This window comes from Ciconia boyciana, chromosome 1 (assembly GCF_034638445.1).
Source record: "Ciconia boyciana chromosome 1, ASM3463844v1, whole genome shotgun sequence".
NCBI classification, from domain to species: domain Eukaryota; kingdom Metazoa; phylum Chordata; class Aves; order Ciconiiformes; family Ciconiidae; genus Ciconia; species Ciconia boyciana.
The window spans coordinates 79,389,169-79,412,570 of record NC_132934.1 but is presented as its reverse complement, the minus strand read 5'-3'; the positions used below and the strand labels follow the sequence as shown (position 1 = coordinate 79,412,570).

The 23,402-nt window shown below is 39.8% G+C and overlaps 2 protein-coding genes across 4 annotated transcripts in view; one reads left to right on the top strand and one right to left on the bottom strand.

The window, feature by feature from the left end:
• Positions 1–4,083, top strand: part of SMC1B (structural maintenance of chromosomes 1B) — a 37,032-nt gene extending 32,949 nt beyond the window's left edge. The window contains exons 24-25 of the mRNA XM_072850234.1: positions 3,592–3,702; positions 3,973–4,083. Of these exons, the coding sequence (XP_072706335.1) occupies positions 3,592–3,702; positions 3,973–4,083 (222 nt within the window). The remainder of the gene's footprint in view (positions 1–3,591; positions 3,703–3,972) is intronic.
• A 1,545-nt stretch (positions 4,084–5,628) lies between these two features.
• FAM118A (family with sequence similarity 118 member A) lies at positions 5,629–22,615 on the bottom strand. 3 transcript variants are annotated; one of them, XM_072876264.1, is made up of 9 exons: positions 22,461–22,615; positions 19,193–19,248; positions 17,682–17,934; positions 16,184–16,405; positions 15,439–15,567; positions 14,396–14,681; positions 9,712–9,744; positions 8,173–8,256; positions 5,629–7,171 (listed from the first exon to the last, which is right to left on the bottom strand). In XM_072876264.1, exons 1-9 carry the CDS (start codon positions 22,521–22,523, stop codon positions 6,972–6,974), a joined length of 1,326 nt encoding a protein of 441 aa, XP_072732365.1. In that variant the 5' UTR covers positions 22,524–22,615; the 3' UTR covers positions 5,629–6,971. The 3 variants fall into 3 exon arrangements, with proteins under 3 accessions (XP_072732365.1, XP_072732374.1, XP_072732384.1); XM_072876273.1 differs by lacking the exon at positions 22,461–22,615 and adding an exon at positions 21,775–21,895; XM_072876283.1 differs by lacking the exon at positions 22,461–22,615 and adding an exon at positions 21,422–21,738.
• Positions 22,616–23,402: the final 787 nt, after the last annotated feature.

The following is a 23,402-nucleotide window of genomic DNA, read 5'->3' as shown; positions in this document are numbered from 1 at the left end:
ACCTTTTGTAGAAGAATGGCTACTTTTTATTACAGGTTGTTGGGATAAAGAGATTGATTATGCTGTCTTAACCTGTTTTAAAATATATTGAGTTTAGGACTGAAATAATGGTTGTATGAGATGTTAGACTAGGGCTAGGCTTGAATTCATAAATCTAAGTGTGTTTTAATCAGTCCCCAAACTGTGAAGTTGAGAAAAATAGGTCCAGAGTGTGAAAGTATGCCGCATGACCACATGTGGTACAGCCTGACATGAAGGTAACTTCTGAATTGCTGGTTGGGTTTGGTTGGTTGGAATTTTTAAGGCCTTTGAGTTCCCTTACCTCTAAGAAGCAGAAAGGAGTGTATCTGCATGTTGAAAATCAAGTCACTCTATCACTGGAGTATTTGTTTTATATAATTGGCCTGCTAAATATTTTTACATTAACACCAATTAAGGGCTATCACTCCCATCATTGTAGTCACATGATTTCTTGCTTGATTAGAATAGCTTCCTGTCCTCTCAATTTCTGTTTCCTTTTTTGCTAATAACTATAACTTAAGAAACACTGTAACAAAAACTTAAGATAGAATACAAACAGTAAAGATTGCCAACTGTAGATGTCAGCTTCTGGGAGGAGGAGATTGTATGTAGGAGAGGAATTAAAAAGATATTCACATGTGCCTGGATTTTCTTCTATGGAAACATTCCTTTCCACATAAAGTAAGATCAAGCTATACTTTTCTTCTTCTTCTTTTTTTCCTAATGGAGTTTACTGTGATGTGCCAAGTACACCAGAGTTTGCTTGGAGGGTACCTCTACAGTAGAAAGCTGGGGAAGCTCCACTACTTGTGCCTGCCAGATAGAATTCCATCTCGGAGATTACTGACTCCATGTAGCGTTGTGAGAATTGTTCTCCTGAACCCAAGTTCCTTAACCATTCCTTGGGATACAAGTCCATGAGGGATAACCATCATCCGCTACTTCTGAGCAGATGATACGCCCTGAGTTTGTTTTAACTCGGTCCAGTGTGTTTCAGCAACACCAGATTAGACATAATGGGACTGTAATGAAAATAACTAAGCAAGCTTTAGGGTTTGGCTCTCAGTGACATGATTAGAAACAAGATTACACATCATGTTTTGTGATCACACCTCTGTGATCTAACCTTTTTAACAGCATACTTTTCTAGTTATTAGTCTTTCACTCAGGACCCCTATGAGTTGACATAACAGTTGAAGATCGTGTATTCTGGTTAAATATCAGTATTGTGTTTTCTGGATGTTATTCTTAATTCTGGAGTCAAATGTATCATGGCTGATGACTTTAAGAGTTATGCAGGCTGCCTCCAAGTTTTCCTTTACCGTCCTTGTCTGCTGTTACACTCTTTAATGCTACATTTCACATTTTTGCCTTTCATCAAAGCTGCAGTAGTACTTCCTATCTCTGCAGACTTCTGAGGTGGTCTTTTGGATATGAATGTAAAATTCTCCATGGTTCTGTCTGGAGCTGGGCAGGGGTCCTAGATCATGCCTAACAAAATTGCAGGTCATTACCTGGGTGACTTTAGTTTATCCAGGTAAGTTCCTGTTGCAGTAATAGATGCACCGGTAATTATGTACACATTCCATGAAGTTCATGATTTCTAGTATGTTACCAGCTTTCCATAGAGACTACAAATGATGCATTAGCACAGTAATGAGGCACCGTGCTGCAGTTTGCCTTTGAGTAGGCTCATTCTGACACATCTGGCAGAAGAGATGTTCACTTTATACGGAAGAATATGCTAACCACCATTCTTCTTCAGAACACTATAAACAAAGAATAGCTGATTTTTCTTTTATGCAACTGGGTTTCTCAATTCAAACACATTTCAGATCTGTTTTACTTCAGATAAAAATCACATGCGTAGCCCACAAAAGATGGTCATATTAATAGTTGTTAGCCAATGGTTCCTAGGCTTATAACCTTCAATTGGTAGTATTTTTACCGTTTGAAAGTATCATATTTCATTTGACGCATCAGCAACAATAAGGTATGTTTTTAAGATGTATATTCAAGAAAATAAAGAACATTAATGCAGAAAGTTTAAGTATTGTAAATTCTGGTCTAATGTATATTTATAAAAATAACATCCATAAATACCACTTTATGGCAAAGAGCTATTAAACTTGGATTATATTACACATTAGGGTTAACCCTGAAATTGCCTTAATAGTCTATATTAAGCCTTTAGTTGAGTCCTGGGGGCCCATCTAATCTGACTGGGAAGTTATGCTGAGCTTCCAGCTTTGAAGTTGAATTGGGCTCCTACCTGTTTTCTAACCTTCATGGCTAGAGATGCCTGTCTCCTGTAAGGCTGGGGCATACTAGCTGCATAGCCCCTGTCCAGAACATGCCATTTGGCTTACTGCCCTTCTGCAGTCCTTTTCCTGCCTGCTGCTCCTGTAATGAGGTGCAGCGTGGAGAGGTTGGGGCAGGATTACTAAAAGGGCTGCTCTTTTCACATAAGCAACCTGAAGCAGGCAACCTGTGATACAGGCTGTGATGTATAATATGCTTGGAGAGCAGCTGCCCATGTAATGCAGGAAGGGGGTGGCAAAATAGTGGTTTCCTAGAAAATTCCTATAATTGGCTTCAACATCTATCTAGGTATTGTTATAAGGAGAGTTAGATTATTCTTTAACCATGTGTGAAAAGTGTCTTAAATTGCAGAATGAGCAAAAGAAAAATTGCAGTGATCTGCAAGTATAATTCACTTAATGTTTCCCTGCTCCCAGGGTCTTTCATATCTCTTTCCTTATCTGTAAGATGCAGTTGTTACTCAAACGCACCAAAACCTTCAGACAGAGGAATTAAATATTGCAAGTGAGAAAAAATGATATATGAAAAATTGTATGTTGCTAGTACTCACTGGTATCCAGGTTTTAAGGCTTAGAACTACTCTTTTTCTTTCCCTTCTTTCAGTTTAAGGATTTACTAAAGCAGATACCTAATAATTTACTTGTCATTATACTGTAAAATGAACGTCAGTTGTGTAACTCGCTAAAGGCAGTTCTTTCCTTAAAGTGACTTCCATATCACGTAGCTATAACTGTGCAGACAAAAGTCTAAAATGTACTGGTTTTCCTTTATTCAGCATTTAATTTATATTGTGGGATACTGCCTTATTCAGTCACCAATTTATAACTTAATATTTGTACCTTTATTTTGCAGATCATTGGAAAAAATGTTGCTGTCTGCAGCAAACTAATGTATTTAAGATCTTGGTATACAGTCAGTAACAACCTTTTCACACTTTTTTTTCCTTATTCAGGAATTTCCACCTTCCTTTATAGTTATATTAAGTAAAATATTTTTCATTGGCACTGGCCTTTTTCTATAACTTTTGTCATTGGAGTGAATTATTATTTTCTTACGCGTTTTCAAAAAGCAGCAAATCTGAGGGGTTGTCTTAAGACCGTTTTCTCATTTTTATCCTGCTTATTTCATAGCTGAATTACTGAATTCTGCAGCTAATGTAGTTCATTTCTTTGCTCATCATTCCCTAATCGTACAATGGTTTCAGTCTGCCAGAACTAACTTACTGAAATATTTGCCTTCTTTCCAAAGGTATCAAGTTTCATTAGAGAACAGGCACATGAACAGTTTCAAATGATAGTTATTTCTCTAAAGGAAGAGTTTTATTCCAAAGCAGACGCATTGATTGGAGTGTGTCCAGAGGTAACAATTATTACCAAATTTTGTTAAATGATACATGCTGCTTTTTGTTGAAGTACTGATTTACACCTTAAGTGTTACTACAGTGAATCATGCACCTAATTGCGTTGCTGGATTTGAAATACTTTGTGTTCAGAAATATGTGCAGGTACTGGCTTGGTGAAAAGATCATTTTGGTAACTCAAGCTCATTATTGTATCTCATAGTCATTTACAAAATGCTTATTTCAAATAACAGAAATGTTTTAAATTGTATGATCCTTCCTTTTCTCAGCATGATGACTTTATGTTCAGTCGAGTACTGACTTTAGATCTTACCGAGTATCCAGACATTGATGACCAGGAAAGAAAAGAGAAGCACAAACACAGTTCTGTTTCAGAATAAAGCATGGATGATTTCAGGGCCAGGTGACAACAGCAAGAACTGTGTTTACAGCTGACTGTTACAAATCTGAGTTTGAATGTGGCTATTGGAGATTGATAGAGAAATGTTTACCTTTCAAACAAAGCAGTTTTCTAAAATATTGAAGTAAGTAACTGTTATTCATTGATACAGTTTTGTTAACAAGTAAGAGATAGCTGGAGGCTGTTATTGCAGTGTGTACATTCTGGTACGCAAAGCTTTCTCTTCAAATGTTTTGGGGGTTTTTTTGCCTTAAAATGAAGGATTACAGGTTCACACAAGCACATTATTACAAAGAATAAGCCTCTTTCTTTTCTTGTGAAAAGTAATGTTTAGCCATATCTCCAGTGCACTGTTTAGATGCATGTTACCACTGGTGAAGACCTTTACAATCTCTCTGTGTTGCAGTTGCATCTCTTTGCCTTCAGACAGGATTATTTCCTGTTTTTTAAAACAGCCAGATATGGGAATCTGCCTGTTACCTTATGTGACTTTTGTGATGCCCAGTAAGACTTCAGTCTTCCACTGCAACCTCATGAAAATATTAGTTAACTTCACAAAAGCTCATGATATATCTCTCTAGGTGTGATGTAACCTGGAAAAATTTCACCTTTGAGGTATTCTACCCCTCACAAAAGTGAAAAGAATAAAACAGGTGTGAGTCAGATGCCATACAGGTAGCAGCCTTAGAAAAAAGTATAACAATTATATAACAATTGTATAACAATTGTATAACAATTGTATTGTTACTGTGTAGCTGTCCCAGTAAAGTCAAGTTTATTTTGATGGCTATGCTTCATCTAAGAAGCAAAGTTAATGAAGTTTGTTACAGAACACTGAGAGAGCTTGAATCACTTCATCTGGCTTATGTTTCACCTTGGCATATACCAAGAGCTTTATTTGGTTTATGGTTGTTCATAATAATTGTATCTTCTTATGTTCATATACTAGCTTGCTTTTGTCCACCATGCTGTTTGTACACATCTACCTTGGAATGTGTTGCTAATACTGTGCCTGTTGCACATAACTGATGATGTCTGGATATATGGGGTTACTGCATAAGGAAGGAATGACATGTGAGCAGCAGATAATGTTGTTCCTGTGGGAACACTTCAACTACATAAGTGTCCACTTATACTCTAAACAGATGTTTATCAAATACCTATGTTGCTGCCACACTTTATGAAATAAAATTTACTCTGAGTGTAAGTCATGCATTAGCATCAGTCCCTTAATTCAGAATCCATTGACAGATGTGGAAATACTTATAGTAGTGTGAAGGATGAATAGAATAGCAGCTTCTAGTGATTTTTCAAAGATCTTTGACCCATGTAAGTGTATATTGCAAATACAGAAGTTTGTTGTGGCTTTTTTTAACCAGTTGCTAGGAACATTTGGTTGAAATAGAAAAATACAGTAAAGACGTGAACAGTCTGAAGAATAGTGGAAGCTACACCTTTTAGCTACTATACAAGAATGGTCTATTTATCTTAATAAATTGTTTAAAGAGTATATGCCATCAGAGATTTCCTATTAGCTTTATTACACAGCTTGAGCAAAACAGGATCATAAATGGTCAACAAGTTTTTCAGTAAATATCTTAGTCCCATTTAAAAAAAAATACAAATTAAGTAGAAAAAGAGCCTTCTACATACAGTAGAATCCACAAACATCATTTAACATGCCACTTTGTATGGTTAGTTCTTTCACAGTACTCAGGTAATAATCTGAACAGGGCCTTAAACAAGTTACTCTTTCACTTAAGAGATAAATGGAACAGACAAGTTTCAGGCTCTGTCCCTTTTTGACTGTATTTTAAACCCTGAGGTAGCTGCAGGGCAATCCCATCCCTAAGATGACTAAAATATATTCTTTGATGGGGAGCAGGATGAACAAAACCCAAATTAGGCATTTCTACCTTCTTTTCTATGTTAGGAATTAAAATAACCCCTTACTTACTCATCTGCTTTTCAGGATACAAGTTAAATGGCACTTGAGTCAGGGAAGGCTGTTGTACAAGTTACAGTTCAGCAGTGTCTACAAAATGGGAGAATTACCCCTCCTAGGTGTAAGTCAATCCTTACCAAAGGGGAGGGGATGTGATTTCCTAATGTGGATCTGAATTCAGGCACAAGATAAGGAGTTACATTACTTTAGGGCTGGGCTTAAATAATTGCAGTAATCAGGGTCATAAATAGCTTGGCTCATCTGATTAATTTTGCTGCAGCTTGAAGCAACAATTTAAGTGTTCTAAGCTGATATATCAGCATCCAAAATAGCATGACTGATCACTCCTCCAAACAGCCAATTCATGCTGACTAGAGAAGCAAATTTTAGAAGTTAGAGTCTTACAGATGATGCTATACACAATGGTGATACAGGCATAAATAAAGTCTCTCAAAGGGAGAGGAGGAGTATGGTCTATATTCAGGCTGGTTTTGCTTTTGATTTTTACCTTATAAAAAAACCTAGCTGAAACCTTGAGAACTGATACTTTGAGGTCCTTAGCAATTACATCACATACTAAAACCCAAGTATGGTTTCCAGACTGTCAATCATGAGACACAACTGCGTGTTTTCTTCTGGGCTAAAAGAGACAAGAGTCAGTGTCCATAGATTCTTTAAGATGATTGCTTTTCTAGGCAAAACATCTTCAAATCTTTATCTGCTTCAGAACAGGGACAAAGACTTCCACACAAACTCTACCCATCTCAGTAATTAGTAGTCTAGAAAGAAGCACGTGCCTCACTTTTAAGGTTTTCATTTTGCACACATACATACTAGAGAACAAGCAGAAATTGTTTTCGTGACATGGGAGTAAAGAGTTGACATACCACAATTCAGGCAGAAAGGTGATCTTGACAGGTCCATCACTTCCACTCCCTGTAAAACCTCATTATAGTGTGATGGGATCTCAGAAGGCATAACAGATCAAATCCACAGGGAACATAAGCAGAGAAACCTGACTGAAGCAGCCCTCCAGGACTGCCAGATACGAATATGCTGGGATCGGAACAAAGAATGGTCCTGAACCTGCTCTCCTGCCGACACTGAGGTGAGAGGCCACTGACTAGAAAATTTCACAAGATTACCAGTGTTAGCAACTGTTAGACAATTCAGTGGTAGATGAAGTAATGGCACGTCAGAAAAAAGCAGTTAATGCAGTGGCTAACCTTAATCATTGGAGTAGTCCAACTGAAGTCAAACTTATACACTAGAAATTGTCTACAGATACATAATTACATATGAACTGGTTTTAATTCTGCTGCATTAAGACTATCCATTATCTGCTTTGAGGTAACTGGCAGCATACTTATGATTTAAACAACAATATTAAAATATTTCCATAGAAATACACTGCAAATAGGTCAGTAAGCCCCCATGTACATATGGTATATGTCCTTGCTGATACATTACTATTGCATCCTTTTCTCCCCCTGTGATCTCAGGCATTAAGAGACTGACAAATGAAAACAAATACTCATGCTAAGAGTGTAAAATAGGCATGTTATCATGATGCAGGTTCTATAAATGTGAAACAGTAATTCCTGTTCCTAACAGCTTAGAAATCTGAATCTGAAGCTTGCAAGCAGCCTTGTGCTGACAGACCCCTGAAGAGTTCAACCTCCAGCAGCCTAACTGCAGTTCAGCTGATGAGAAAAGAATAGAAAACCCTTCATTTTAAAGGCAACTAACAGATAGTCGCAGGTATGCCAAAAGTCAGTCATTTTTGACAGATTCAAACATTACCTCTGTTGTGGCTTCACCTTGGTCCAACTGGCTTGAAGCACAGGCAGAGAAAACTTGCACCTGTTTCTAAATCACCCTGCAGATACAGTTTTAGTAGTATGGAAGTGCCTGGAGAGTGACTAGTATGACTCAAGCTTTACATACATTACACATTTACAGCTCTAGAAAAGAAAAGGCTAAGATGCACAATTTTTATTCCACTTAAAACCATGGAAATATTCAGCTCAAAACTTTCCATGCAGCAGATGTAAAACACCTACTGTTAAAAAGCTTTTTGTTTGGGGTTTGGTTGTTTTTTTTTTCATTAAATAGTGGGTATACCATTATCTGACTGCTTGATTCGCTTAGGAGAGTCAGTGCTGTTTTCTCCTAACTTCCTTTTAGCACAGTCCACACATGAAGTTCCTGTGGAGGGAGAAGGGGGGAAAAAAAAAAGAAATATTTTCATGTTGCTACATATGTGTGCTTCGTACACTTTTTATTACAAGCACCAAATATTAAAATAAACACAATACTGGCCCACTGAGGTTCTTGTATTTGGATTCTGAATTGTAACACTAACCCTACTGAAAGTCTGCATCAGTTCAGTGATCTCGAGCTCTTCCCCAACACTGAGCTCTGGTACTAACATAAAACAGGAAGTAGCTAATTATACAGCTGTCTTTTGAAGAAAAGAATTCTTGATTTTGTGCAATAATGCCTCTGGAGTTCACAGGTGAGAAGCTTCTTTAAAAAGTCTGGATCCCTTATTCAGAGGAAAAAAAATTCTTGGTGTGAGCTACTGTTGAAAGTATAAACAGCATAGTTGGGCAGTAAAAATGAATGGAAGGGAAATTCCTTTAAAATCAGGACATCCATCACTTAAAACTCTAGATATATTTTTGCAGGGTATTATACAATATACTCTTTTTATATTATAGATACTCTTTTTTTTTTTTTACTTGCTTTGTATTCCAAAATACAAGTAAATGGGCGCTAAAATTACTTGTAAGGAGGGTTCTAATAAGTTAGTAAAGGAACTTTATGTTACATCGAACTGGAATAAATTGTGCTCAAGTTTTTGGTTTCTTCTCCACTGATGCCTAATTGTACTTTACTGAAAAAGTGACTTATGAACTCATCTGAAAGACAGATAAGCTTAAAATCTAGTTGGAATTACAAAAGTAATCTCTGACTTTCAAGTATCTTGGACCTTGTGTACTTTTTGATTGTGAAAAAGTGGAGGTTTTTAATCTCCTGCAACGCCAAAGACCCTTGTATGCAATAATGAAATGATACTTTTATACAATTTTATTTGCAGCAGCAGCAGCACAAATATCTTCGAAGTGTAATCTTTTTCAGTTGAAGTGTTGTTTCAAAGGGAAGTTTTGCTATTTTATACCATAAATTGGAATGTATTATTGCTCTGCTTATTCACAGAAGTATCACAAAGATACCTGAACAATGCTTAGCCAAAAATTCACCTTCAGTACGACACGTTTAAGCTGGAGATTCACTCTTCTATATCTTCTTAAGGAAAGTATTCAAAATAGCCAAATGTATGTTTGGAAATTTAAGCTAAAACCTCAGGGATGTTATTATCATCTTAGAATACTCTGATCAGCATTAATAATTTTTATATATGTTTTCTGGAGCTTTCCATTCTATCATTTGTCATTTTATTGACAGCTGAAAGACAGCAGTTATCTGCTAATATGTAGAAAGAAAATAAGAGGGTAAAAAGAAAGTCTGTTAAGCAGACTTTCAGAGCTAAATCAGAGTGCTGCACAATAATCATTTAATTACTTTGTAAATAAGAAACTTATTTTTATCTCTGTGATAGATTATGGAACTTTCTGTAAAAATAAGAACATTACTTACCCAACAGTGTTGTGCTGTCCACTCGATCAGCATCTAGAGAAGTGTAAGAGACAGCAACAGCACATGTTAGCATCCAAAAAGTTTGTATACTTTTATGCAACATCCCAAAATGGCAAGGTTGTATTTAGAATCATAGAATGGGTTGGGTTGGAAGGGACCTTAAAGATCATCTAGTTCCAACCCCCCTGCCATGGGCAGGGACACCTTCCACTAGACCTCGTTGCTCAAAGCCCCATCCAGCCTGGCCTTGAACACTTCAGGGATGGAGCATCCACAACTTCTCTGGGCAACCTGTTCCAGTGCCTCACCACCCTCATAGTGAAGAACTTCCTCCTTACATCTAATCTGGATCTACCCTCTGTTCAGTTTGAAGCCCTTACCCCTTGGCTTATCACTACATGCCCTTGTAAAAAGTCCCACTCCAGGTACTGGAAGGCTGCTATAATGTCTTCCAAGAGCTTTCTCTTCTCCAGGCTGAACAACCCCAACTCTCTCAGCCTGTCTGCATAGGAGAAGTGCTCCAGCCCTCTGATCATCTTTGTGGCCCTCCTCTGGACTCACTCCAACAGGCCCATGTCCTTCTTATGTTGGGGGCCCCAGAGCAGAATGCAGTACTCCGCAGGGTGGGGTCTCACGAGAGCAGGGTAGAGGGGTAAAATGACCTCTCTCGACCTGCTGGCCACGCTTCTTTTGATGCAGCCCTGGATATGGTTGGCTCTGGGCTGCAAGCACACATTGCTGGGTCATGCTGAGTTTCTCATCAACCAACACCCCCAAGTCCTTCTCCTCAGGGCTGCTCTCAATCCATTCTCTGCCCAGCCTGTATCCATGTTTGGGATTGCCTCAACCCACGTGCAGGACCCTGCACTTGGCCTTGTTGAACTTCATGAGGTTCGCACGGGCCCACCTCTGAAGCCTGTCAAGGTCCCTCTGGAGGGCATCCCTTCCCCCCAGCATGTCGACAGCACCACACAGCATCGGCATTTGTCATCAGCAAACCTGCTGAGGGTGCACTCGAGCCCACTGTCCATGTTGCCGACAAAAATGTTAAATAATACTGGTTCCAGTACAGACCCCTGATGGACACCGCTTGTCCCTGGTCTCCACTTCGACATTGAGCTGTTGACTGCAACTCTTTGAGTGCGACCATCCAGCCAATTCCTTATCCACCGAGCGGTCCATCCGTCAAATCCATGTTTCTCCAATTTAGAGACAAGGACGTCATGTGGGACAGTGTCAAATGCTCTGCACAAGTCCAGGCAGATGTGTGGGATAATGGCTGAGGTGACTTAAAAATTAGAACTTATATTCACACTTTTAGGTAAGGCACAGCATTGAAGAAGCTCCCCAGGTGGAACGCGGCTGACATGTAAGGAATCCATTCCATGGGAGTTCCCTAGGCCTGCAACCTTAGATGTTGGTAACGCCAGGGGAACTTGGTGTGCTGACTCTAAGAGGTGCTGCCCGGAGGGTGGAGCGGTGTAGAGATGCCGCAGCCAGGCTCTGCAATAATAGGGGAACTTAAAGGTGTCATGGAACTGATAAGCTGCATGTTTACTACCCTGGGCCAACAGCCTGCCACGTTTTTGACGAGATGCTGTCCTTTTGGTGAACTTTGCTCATTATAACATCGTTATAATACCAAAACACACCTCCATCCCAAAAGCTACCCGCCTCCAAGATGCGACCACCCCTCACTGAGCTTGCGCACTGAATTTTTCTAGCTTATACCTTTAAAAGCAAAGCGAGAAAACTTTACACCAATCCTAAACAAAGGTATGTATGACTAGAGTCACTCAAGCTCCACCCGAAAGGTGAAAGATAGTATAAAATAGCTTAAGAGAAAGAGAATGTTAGGGAAGACACCATCGTGTACCACTCTGACGTTTGGGATCAGTCGACGGGCTGAGCCTCTCTTCCCCCCCCATCGGGACGCCTTTGGGTAAGAGTCGAACACTTGGTTAAATCAAGTGCCTCCGCAGAAAACTTAGAAATCTCTATAGAGTCGCTTTCTTATTCTTTTAACGCGTTTGTGTCCGGCCGTGTTACTTATATTCTTGTCCGGCTGTGTTATTCATACTCATATTCTTGGCATTTGTACGTGCTTTGCAGACAGTGAATTTATCACCGGTAATCCAAAGAGTCTGTGTGTCTGTTGCTCCAATAAACTGCACTCTTCACTGCTCTGGCCGTGACAGTTCCTTCAACATGACCAGACTGGGGGGTGTAAAACTGATGCTGTCGCCTTAACGATGCTATACACACAGTCCTTAGAAAATAAACCGTTGACCAAGTCTGAGACTAAGACTGGACCTAGCCGCGCTGAGACTCCTCTCTGAGAAGGAGTTTAGAAAGCAAGGGGGTCCTGTCTGAACCTTGTGACTCAACGGGAGGGTTCCCCCCCCCCAGCCACTCCTCAGACTCCTATTTGTACACGACTAACTCTTAACGCAACAAGACATGAGATGCTCTTCCCTTATCCACCAATGCTGTAACCCCATCGTAGAAGGCCACCAAATTTGTCAGGCACAATTTGCCCTTCATGAAGCCATTCTGGCTGTCACCAATCACTTCTCTGTTTTCCATGTGCCTCAGCATAGTTTCTAGGAGGATCTGCTCCATGATCTTGCTGGGCACAGAGGTGAGACTGACCATCCTGTAGTTCCCCAAGTCTTCCTTTTTTCCCTTTTAAAAAAATGGGTGTTATGTTTCCCCTTTTCCAGCCACTTGGAACTTCCCCAATCTGCCACGACTTTTCAAATACGATGGATAGTGACTTAGCAGCTTCATCTGTAGATTGAGAATTCTGCCAGGGCATGATTGCTGCAGCCCAGGCTACCTCCAATCTTGACGTCTCCAATAGTGAGCAACAGGTCCAGCAGTGCCTCTCCTCTGGGAGGCTCTCCATCACCTGTACTAGGAAGTTGTCCTCAACACACACCAGTATTTTCCTGGACTGCTTGCAGTTCACTGTGCTGCTTTTCCAAGCAGATGTCCAGGTGGCTGAAGTCCCCTATCAGGATCAGGGCCTGCATTTCTCATTTCTTTCATATAACCCTTTTAACAAACTCCTTCTGCTATTTTTTAAAAGAGAGTTTGTAAATAAGCATGCAAAAAATGAAACCTGAGTTTGGTAATGTAAAGAGCAGTTACGCACATTTGAAAACAGTTTTGTTTGGGATCTTGACTTATGAGATCAACAAGATTTTGAAGTCAGAGTAAGGTCCCTCTTCTTGCAAGTATTATGCCAATCGGTAATTCCACTGAACAAAACGGGGAGCATTATAGTCTGATTTTGCAATCATTTCCATTTAGAGCTTACATAAATGTATCTCCCACGCCGTTTTGACATCAAAGGCTGCTTTGCAATAAATTGGATACTCCAGGCTCTAGACACTGCTCAGACTATGAAAAGTATGTCCATCACATCCATCAACAGCAGTATGTCAAAGAACAAACTACCAGGCTGAGGCTAGTTCAGTGTCTGAAACTGCACCCCAACTTACTTTTAGGTGTCTACACTGCAGACAAACTTCCTGAAACCTAGGTGCTGTGCTAAATATTTTTCCTAGCCTTTATGGAAAGAAAAAAATCTAATCCAGTCTAAATGTAATATTCATCCAGTTACAAAAACCATTACATAATCTGGGCACACACCTGCAATTTTCTTTTAGGGAGGACAAGGGGAAGGTTCCTGCTATGCACCACTTGGGAATAATTTTAGACAAAACAGTTTCACTGACATGATAAATAAAAGAGCTGTGGAACAGTATTCTTCCCAAGGTCATCTACTCTATCTCATCTACTCTAGTTATTTTCCTCAATTCTCTGGATAAGCCATAGTAGGACTGTCCTTGTTTGGAAAACATTAAAGAAATCTCTTTCCTTCAACATACAGTTGTTGTTTTTCCCTGGTCTTGTATTAAAGGCTCTTCATTGTTACAGCTAAGTAATGTTATGAGTTGAGAGACAACAGGATGGAAGGGAGCAGGATGGGCAAGTAGGTGAATGGACCTAGTTAGTAAAATTTAGCTCCCTGTCAATGCAGGACTGTTGCCTTCAGCAAAGGTATCAAATTATTTCCCATTTTAGCATTAAATGCCCTCTACAGAATGCTATTCACTGTCACAAATGGAGTATTATTCCACAGCCTCTTCTATTTTATTGTCACAAAACATTATCGTCACACTCAGGTTTTCTCCCCATTAGCCCTAACTATTGGTTAATAGCCAAACACTATTGGATGTACTGATTTAATTTCCCATCCTATGCTTAATCAGATATTGTGGCTCAACCAGCTTATCCCACCAGTTAATTCCTTCAATTATTTTAGTCTCTCTTACTGATATATCATATTTCATATAATGTAATACTCTAGTATTTTGACTAGAGTAGTTCACACCAAAAAAATACACAAAGTAAACATCTTAAGCAAACTCTTACAAAAAGGCAAACTCAGAATTAAAGATTAAATTTGCAAGAATCCACAGACCTTACAGAAAGAAATTTGGTTACAATTTTGTCACATGTTCCAACTCTGCATGCCATTCATAAGCAAAGATGCTGCACAGGCCTACTGCTAGCTACACACGAGGTCAATACCTCAGACCAACCGCTGATTGTTCAGACATGGCATCCTGCTACGTACCTACTCAAAATTTTCTTATTAAAGACGATACGTTACCTGGACTTCTCTGCTTGCAGATTTGTGCAGTCAGATCTTGTACGTACTCTGGGAATTGTTTAAAGCAGTCCCCGTAGGACACTACTTTTATTCCGTGCAGCAGCATATCTGCCTGGAGCTTAAAAAAGTGGTCTTCATTTTCTTTAAGTACCAACATATAATGTTCTAAATCCACTTTATTCTTCACAGTATAAAGAAAAAGAGCTTGGAATATCTGATCACGCAGAGTCTCTCCACAGCCCAAAAACAAAAAAGACTTGGTTCGATACAAATTTTGAAGAACTTCCTGTTAAGAAATATAAACACACAAGAGCTATGTTTACTTCAGTAGTCAAAAGGCCAAGGTAAGAACTTTTAAAATATGTCAGACTTAAAAGGAGAAGCAGAGCAGACATTGCTATTGAACTGAATTAAGCATATATTTTAGGATCAGGGCAAACTGACATCTCATAAGCACTGTTTCTAGAAAAAAAATTATATTCAAAATCAAAGGTACCATACAAAATTAAGTAGACACGTAAATATTTCCAGTAAGGGAATTTTAAATTGAAAGAATTATGATGACAGAATATTAGCCTCCTGTTAGGTCAATCTGTAAATAAGGAAAATTAATATTCTTGACCAAATGTTTGACTTCTTAGAATACCCAAGATATGACATTAAGGCCAGGATCCAGAGCCGACAACAGCTTATGCATTATTTAAGCCCCTAAATAATGCATCCAAGCAATCAGATGGTGATTAATCCTTGTTCTGGTGTCTAGTATTTCGGGAATAACGTTCTTTCATGAGATAAATACAAAGAACTCTAAAACTAAGACATACAGCTGAAGGTTTTGATTGTGATTACAAAGAAGCAGTATACAAGAGCATACATTGCCCTAGCAACATAGCTGGCTTTCTGAATAATACTGCCATTTTTCTGGGCACCGATTATTTAATCTATATGATCTGACAAAACCCTAGCCTTAGGTAATGTGTATGCAATTATTACAATAAAATAGTTCAGCAAAACATAGTAAAAATTTTAAAGATCACACGAACCATGACTTCAGGATCTTGAGTAACATCTTTATATCCAGAGGGATCTAGCACCATTCCACAGGGATCTGTATATAAGCCGTGAATATGAAGAACTCCGTATTTTATATGACCTCTTGCCCACTGAAGAACCTAATGCAAATCATGCAAGTTACATTCTCTTGTTATACTATAATATACTACAATAACCAAGATTCTGCAAAACTATACAGCTATCCTAACTTATAAAACCACTTAAAGCAGAAATAACTTCTTTTGCACTTTTCTGCAGCAAGAGGTAATTTTAATTACTGATTACACAGCTTACTTTACATTATAATAAAGAGGTGATTGCTGATACTGAAGATATCTCTGGCTTTTTGGTCTAAACAAGCATTCAACCGAGAAGAAAGTTCCAGCAACGCTGACAGAAAAAGATATGACCAGCAAATTAACTACCAGCTAAGTGAAATGGTATTTGTGATTGTAACAATTACTTCATGTAAGTTAAATAAGTTTGTGGGTTTTTTTCAGGGAGTGGTTAATAAGTGTGTCACTGAAGTTCTCTTTGATAACTGTTAGCAGACTATTCAGAACAAAAAGACACATAAAATAAATGTCTGTGCATCTGCTGTTAGCTTATAGACATGCTTTACCAATTAAGAAGTTTTAGCCTTGACACTCTTTAAACAGGAAAACATCTTTCAATGAAGCTTACGAGCTGCCTTCTCTTATTATAAGTCTAAAAGTTTTACTGTTCTCATCATACCTTATCCTTATCTTTCAAGTCTAAAGATTCCATAGGTTTACCCTGTTGCTGACCAAATATTTCAAGTAAGTTATCATAGTTTGTAGTCAGAACCATTGTGCCTCTCTCCATGAGTCTCAGGATTGACTGCAGAACAACAGGATTCTGAATGTGGTGTTCCAAATTATCAAACACCTCCATTAAGCAATCCTGGAAGAAGTTGGGCTTCGTATCCCCAGTACGCTGAAGAAAGAAAAAGATGAACACTTCATAAGGACCATGTGCACCGCTGTAATTGCCTCCAACAGAAAACCCACATCATTTGTCTACTTAATGCCAAAGCATTTATTTTAAAAAGGGCTTACATAGTATACAAAGCATAAAGGTCTGAATGTACAAAACCATCAAAACCAATCTCAAATTGTTCAGGTGCTCTTGCTTCCACTTAACGTAGCCCAAAATAATAGTATGGTTTTCTCAAGGAAGCTTGTAATACAGGTACAATGAAACAAAACTATTTTGATACAGTTAAATCCTCACTCGTCACTTCTAAACAAACACGAAGGTACGCTTTCCTAAAAGTGTAGGTTGCATTTGCCCAGAGTATCTGCTGAGACTGACAGAACATGTAACAATTCTATAAAATATACAGGCTTCCTATTCAATAAATTGTATTCCAGAACAAATGTCTGTCTATAAGCCAAATATAGTTACTGGCCTAACTACATGGAAACCTCACCTTTCTCAGTATGCTTTTACTACTTTGAAAATTGTTCAGTGTACTAAAATTATTGCTCCCTGGATTCAGAGTCTATTAAAGGTTTGGGTTTTTTTTTTTTTTCTTTTTTTTTTGCTTCCTGGTTTAGAAAAATGTATTAATCATTAAATCTGCTACAAAGCCTAACCATGCATGCAGACTCCTCCCAAAAGAGAGAGGTTATTATTACACTTTGCCTGCAGAGAAGCTCACCACATGTTGCAAAATGCTCAACACATCCTACAACTTAGCAGTATGTATGTCAGCCTAATTATTTCAACTAGAAGACTTGGCAAACCTATTAAGACAATCTGAAAATCTCTGGAACCTAAGATGAATGGCTGAAACTGGGCATGTATGGACTGTCTTCAGTGAAGTGTCAGCTGCAGCGGTGATTAAGTCTGTGTGATGTAAGGCATCAGTAGGGTCAAGGTTTACCTGTATTTTCAGGGTATCTCTAGTTTTAGGCAGCACAGCTGTAGATTCCTCTTTCAGTTCCAAGAAACATTATGGCAAATATTTAATAGTCAGGACTCTTGCTTGCATTAATTATGACGAAAGCTTACTTACACTAAAACCCAAGGATTTTTTAGCCTCTCCAAAACGTACAGTGTACTATATGATTACCATCAAAATTTCAATTTTTACGAGAAAAATTTCAAGTTTTAGAAAGCTGAAAATAATTTTTGTTCATAACAAATGATAACAAAATAGAAGTATATAATAATTTTAGAAATCAATGCAAATTGTAAACATACTCACTGGTGACATTTTCCTGATGAGATCATGTGCAACCACAAGCAGGTCTCTATCTTTGATTACTTTTTTACGAAATTCAGCAACATCTCCCGGATGAAGCACCTCCAGCAGTTCAGCTGCTTCAATTACAGCCTCAATGCAGCTTCTCCAGGAGCACAGCGCTGGGATTCCTGGTGCTACTGCAGCACTTACCCCAGTTCCAATTACAAGAAGAAGGTCCCGAGGCTGCTTTCTTATTAGACTTTTTAAGAATTTTCTTTAAAACAGAAAACAAAAATCTTCATTTTTTTACAGTGCACTTTCTGACTTGTCTGAAGATCTCATAACGACTCAAAAAGTCCATATGAACTAGTAACGCTTGTGCAAAATACTAACCAACCAAAAGGAACAGAGTTCTCCATTTCTACGCAGAATAGTATTGGCAGCAGTTCATAGCCTTCCCCAAACCGACAATGTACTTTAAGTCTTTTTGTCATTTTAGACAAGTAAGCGTGCATAATTAATTAAAGCAAAAAAAAAAACAATTAAAGTAAAAAAAATGGCAACAACTTCAAATCACTAATGTCTTTGAGATCCAAATGGACAATTACCAATTTTCAGTCTACTGGGCTAGCCAAACACCATTTCAAATGAAATTTTCAAAAAAGTAGTCAAAGGACTGTCCAACAATTTACTTAATACATGTGTGACTGAAAGTAAGTAGAACTATTTCAAAGGGACAAGCCACAATATTTCAAAGAAACAAATTTTTGTTTTTCTGGGAAAAAGCAGTATCTTTTATTCTCATTTATTCTCACTCTAGGATACACGAACATAAGAACAGTCATGCTTGTTCAGATCAAGGGTTCATCCAGTCCACTAGTCAGATGTTACTAACCACAGATTACTCTCAAAGGCATATTTGGTTCTACATCACTATTCACTGCGCAAGCCAGCACAAGAAACTGTCGAGCAAGTCTGCTTTTCGTGATTACTTTGCAAAGAAGTGAAAATGCATCTAAACCATACAGTGAAATCACTGTATACAAACAAGGATTTCAGTAATACAGAACCTTAGAATTCCTTCAACTTTCAAAACTACCTTTACAAATTTTTCATTCCTATTAATCTGGTAATATGGATGTTTAACACCTCTTATTTCACAATCATCTGAAACTATCTAGCTAAAACTATAATGTTTAACTTGAAACAGCCTCAGGCAAAGCAATTAATAAACATGTAGATGAGGTTGCTAGCTAATGCCTTCCAAGAATACGTTGCTGATAATCCCCATGCCTTCCTGCTACATTCAGCACAAACGGTTTCCTCTCAGCAAGTATATTATTTATTCCTCACGAACAGCTTAACTGAGCATGAAGCACTCAGTCAGTGGAGAAACTAGCTTCTGGGACCATATCAAGTTTTCAAGCATGATGTTGTTCTTGTATCCGATTTCCAGTAATGTATTTGTTTCCACTGTGTTTTCAGATTTTCATTAAGAGACAGTCTTGTATAACCTTTGCAACACAAGTTACCTGGATTTCTGCTCACTTCCAATTGTTGATCGTTCTGATGAATCCATCTCTGAGCCCTAAGTAAAACAAAAAGTAAAATAATTCTTAATGCTTCTACCTTAAAAAAGGCCAAAATTAAAACCAGATGTATTACTGTTAGCATTTTCTATTTATTCTTATCAAGTATTCTAAAATCAAGACTCTGTATGTCACATCCTAGTTAAGCCACACACTGATAGAAACAAAGCTGACAAAGCATGAGTGTGTAAACCTACCACAGTTCCATTTAAGCTCAGTCAACTGACATTTTGAAGCTAACGGAGATATGGCTATTCATGCAGCTGAAAAATACTTGTGTCTAAATTCAAGATAAAATTTATCATACCCAGTAAAATGTTAATTCATTTCAAGTAAATGAATGCATTTCTTGAATTTATTTTTTTAATAATAATCAGTTGATTCAACCAAGTTTGTGGAAACCGGACTTCTGCAACACATAAGGATCATGAGAGGCCCTCTGCTAGCCACCTGGCTACTCTACCAGACCACATAACATGAAACATTTTTTTTCCTCAGCAAGTATTTTAAATAAAAACTTATTTCTGTATCATCTATACTGTCTTATGTCTAAAGCATAAGAAGGACTGCATCTTGGCAAGAGAATTTGGCTACAATATCGTCACTTAGAAATCCCCAAGTTTCATTACATTAATTCTTGGTTTTGTTTTTATAAGGATGTAATTTCTTTGGCTTTGAAACACATCTTGGTTTGTGGTTGTGGAGATTGCAGACTGCAGATTCTAATCCCTCAGATAAGCGTTCTGCCAGACCCTATGGCTCATAAGGCTACTTGCCAGCTCTCAGGTTCACATGCTGGAAGCTAATTTGGAAGCAAGAGGCCTACGTTTGGAAATCACGTGTCCAAAAAAAAAACCAGACCAGAACAAAACCAAAAAAACCCGACCCTATGATAAAGGCACATCAGCGTTTCTGAGGAAAACACACAGATCTCTTCTGCAAATGCACCCAGGATGTCTTTTCAAGTGAAAAAATATTTTCTTGTTGTAATATTTATTTTCTCCATGCTCCCCTTCCTTTGCTGACAGTATCCTGCAAAGATGCTACACTATCATCTGAAGAATGTTAGCACATTCAAAACTCAGAACAATAACCTATCTAGAGCAAAACACTTCAAAATCTAGAGAAAAAGATTCCTTTATATATGGAAAAGTTATGAGTTCACAATGCAAAAACACATGAAGGAAGTGCAACTTATCTATTCTGAAAAAGACTGTATTATTTTATAACCCTATGCAGTGAAGTATTTGGAAAAGAATCCCCAAGAAAGCTATAATAATTACATGAGTAACTTACCAAAATTAATAAAATTAGCATCTCACCACAGGATGCTTGTCAGTACCAACATTTTAGACCTCATTGTTTCCTTTTATCCCTTAAAGTTGCTTCCTGGAAGCAGAAGCTGTGCAAATAAGCAGCAGCAATTATCACCAACCTGAAACAGCTAAATGGCTGCAAATGACAAAGCTCAGATTTCTCCATGCCTTTGAGTACTGAGTAATTGTGACCAGTCTGGAATATTCTCTCATTAGATGTAATAAACACTTCTTCAATGAGCAAACCTAGAAAAACAAGAGGACCTGGGCACCAGCATTCAACGGTGGTTTACTTTTTAAAAGACACACTGGACTAACCAAAGGCTTTTCAACAACCTTTCCTCATGGCAGCCTGGAAATCGGACCCCGCTATAATCCAGATATGCCTGAAAGCGCTGAATGGGAGCTGCGTCTTTACTCCAAACACAAGGAGGGTTCATCAGAACAAATTCTAATTTCGTATTTTCTTACTGTTCGAGAAAGTAAGTTTTATTTAAGGATCCATCCATGAAATACGAGCTCTGTTCACTGACTGGAACTTCAAGTCGACGGTCTGATTGAACCAAACGATTTTTCCAGGCAGTTTAATATATGAAAACAGCCTAAAACCTTCAACACAACGGTAGCACCGGGCAAAGGAAAGCCTCTTTCCCCTACCCACCCCAGGTGCCCGCTGATTCCCTCTGGGAAACAAAGCCAAGAGCACCAGGCTGGGCAGGACAGTCGTTTCTCCCGAGTTAAGTTCCCTGTCTCCCTCCGGTAACTGAACCGGCGTTACTCGGCGCAGCGAGGGGGCATGGCGAGAGCCTGCCGGCGCACACCGGCCTCCGGGCCGGCGGCACTCCTCCTCCCTCACCTGCGAGTGAAGAGGAGCCGCTCCCCCGGCAACGCTGCCGGCGCCGGCCTCCCCTGGCCCGGCCTGCGCCGGCGGGGCTGGAGGCCCTGCTGCCGCCTGGCCTGCCCGGGAACGGCAGCCCCGCAGCCCCGCCAACGGCAGCGCGGCCGGCGGTTCAGCTCAGCAGCACGCGCCCCCCCGGCCAGGCCACCTGCCGCGCAGAGCCCTGCGGCCGCCATCCCCCCGCCCTGCCGGGCCCGGCCTTGCCGCCCCGGGGGAGACGGCTCTGGAGGCGGGGGGAGACGCGGCGGCAGGCGCGGACCCGAGCGGTGACACCAGCGCGCCGGCACCGGGCCGGGCTCCGGCACCATTACCTCATGGGAGCGGCCTCGCTCTGCCTTGCCCCGCCCCCGCCGCGCTCCGCCAGGGCGGGGCCAGCGGCACGAGGCTCCCCCCGCGGCGACCGCCGCCCTCGCCGGCGGGGCCGTCCCCTCCCCAAAGGCTTTCCCCGCCGGCTGGGAAACAGCCGCCCTAGGAGCAAGATTCCGCCCGAGGACGGTTCCGCCCGGCGCCGGCGGGAGCCCCTGGCCCGGGCGGGTGGGGGCCGGCTGATGTCGGGCGGTCAGCCCCGCGGGGCAGCACTCGTCGCATTAACATCTGCTTGAAAAATGCGACCCCTTTCACTCAAACCTGTGCAATGATTGAGCGGCAGCGGAGCTGAACAGATCTGCACCCCGCCGGCAAGCTAGGTGATGCTGGGCGAGTCAGTGCACACTCCTTCGCCTTGCTTTCTTCGTGAAATGGAGATGCGTAACGTTCACGCACCCCTAAAAACACTTGAAACTCTTTACAGGCAAGAAAACAAATTAGCAGTCTACGAGTCTGTGTGAATAGAAGAATCAATTATCAGTTACAGGAAAAAAGGCACTGGTAAACTTGAAAATTAATGGGGTTAGTGCTATGAAAACTTATACATGGTAGAAGTATTAAAGATGAAAAGTATTCGGGTGAGGAGAAAGCAAAACAACAAAAGAGCAGCAAAAAGAGACAGCAGAGTTACCTTGCGAGGCTCTACTGGAGCGCAGGCGTGACGCTCTGCGGTGACGGAGGCATAATTAGGCATAACACTGTGATGCGTTAACAGCAGGTGGCATGTCTTCTCTGCGGGGGTAGCAAAGCAGCCCGTTACTCACATACAGCTAGCTTGCTCAGCTAGGCCCGTTTGAAAGCCAATAGCCAAAGCTCTCCTCCTCTTCAAATTGCCTTTTTTTTTTTTTAGTTTTTAATCTCTTAAAGCCAAAGCCTAAAAACTCAAAGTCCCTTCAGCATGGCTTATTAAAGCATGTGATTAACACTATTTAGCTCAGTTCCACCCTATGTTCTAACAGCAGTGCCCAGCTTTCTTTGCAACTCTGTGGATTTAATGAGACCACCGCATGAGAGGAGTCAGCTATGCATGAAAACCAGGCAGTCAGATACGTAAAGGCTGCTAATTGTGCCTAAGGAGACTATCGCAGAACGGTACCCCTGAATTCCAGTTGCAAATCTGTGTTGAAAATGTGTCATTCTCTGATTTTAGTTTCTTAACTGGAGTTCTCACAACTACTCGTGATACCATTTTACAGGCTTTTGAAGACTTGAAGTACTTTGAAGACTTGAAGCTTCCCAAACACAGGTCTTAAAATATTTTGTTTGATTCTCTAGTCAGTCATTTCTATTGTTTTGGGGTACAATCAGGATTCACAGGTTTTGCATGCCTATATGATAGATTTGAACATTCTCTTTTGTTCATTAAATGTCAGTGTTGTATTGATATTCTAGTATAGTTTTAGGAAGAATTTTGGTCAGTGTTGCATTGACATTCTAGTATAGTTTTAGGAAGAATTTTGGTAAGGATAGCCAGTTTTAGAGATGACACATAAACCCATTGTTTTTACTTCATATCTGGTGTTACTTTTGGCAAGAATAGTGGTGTTGACGGCACTGACTTCACTAACTTTCA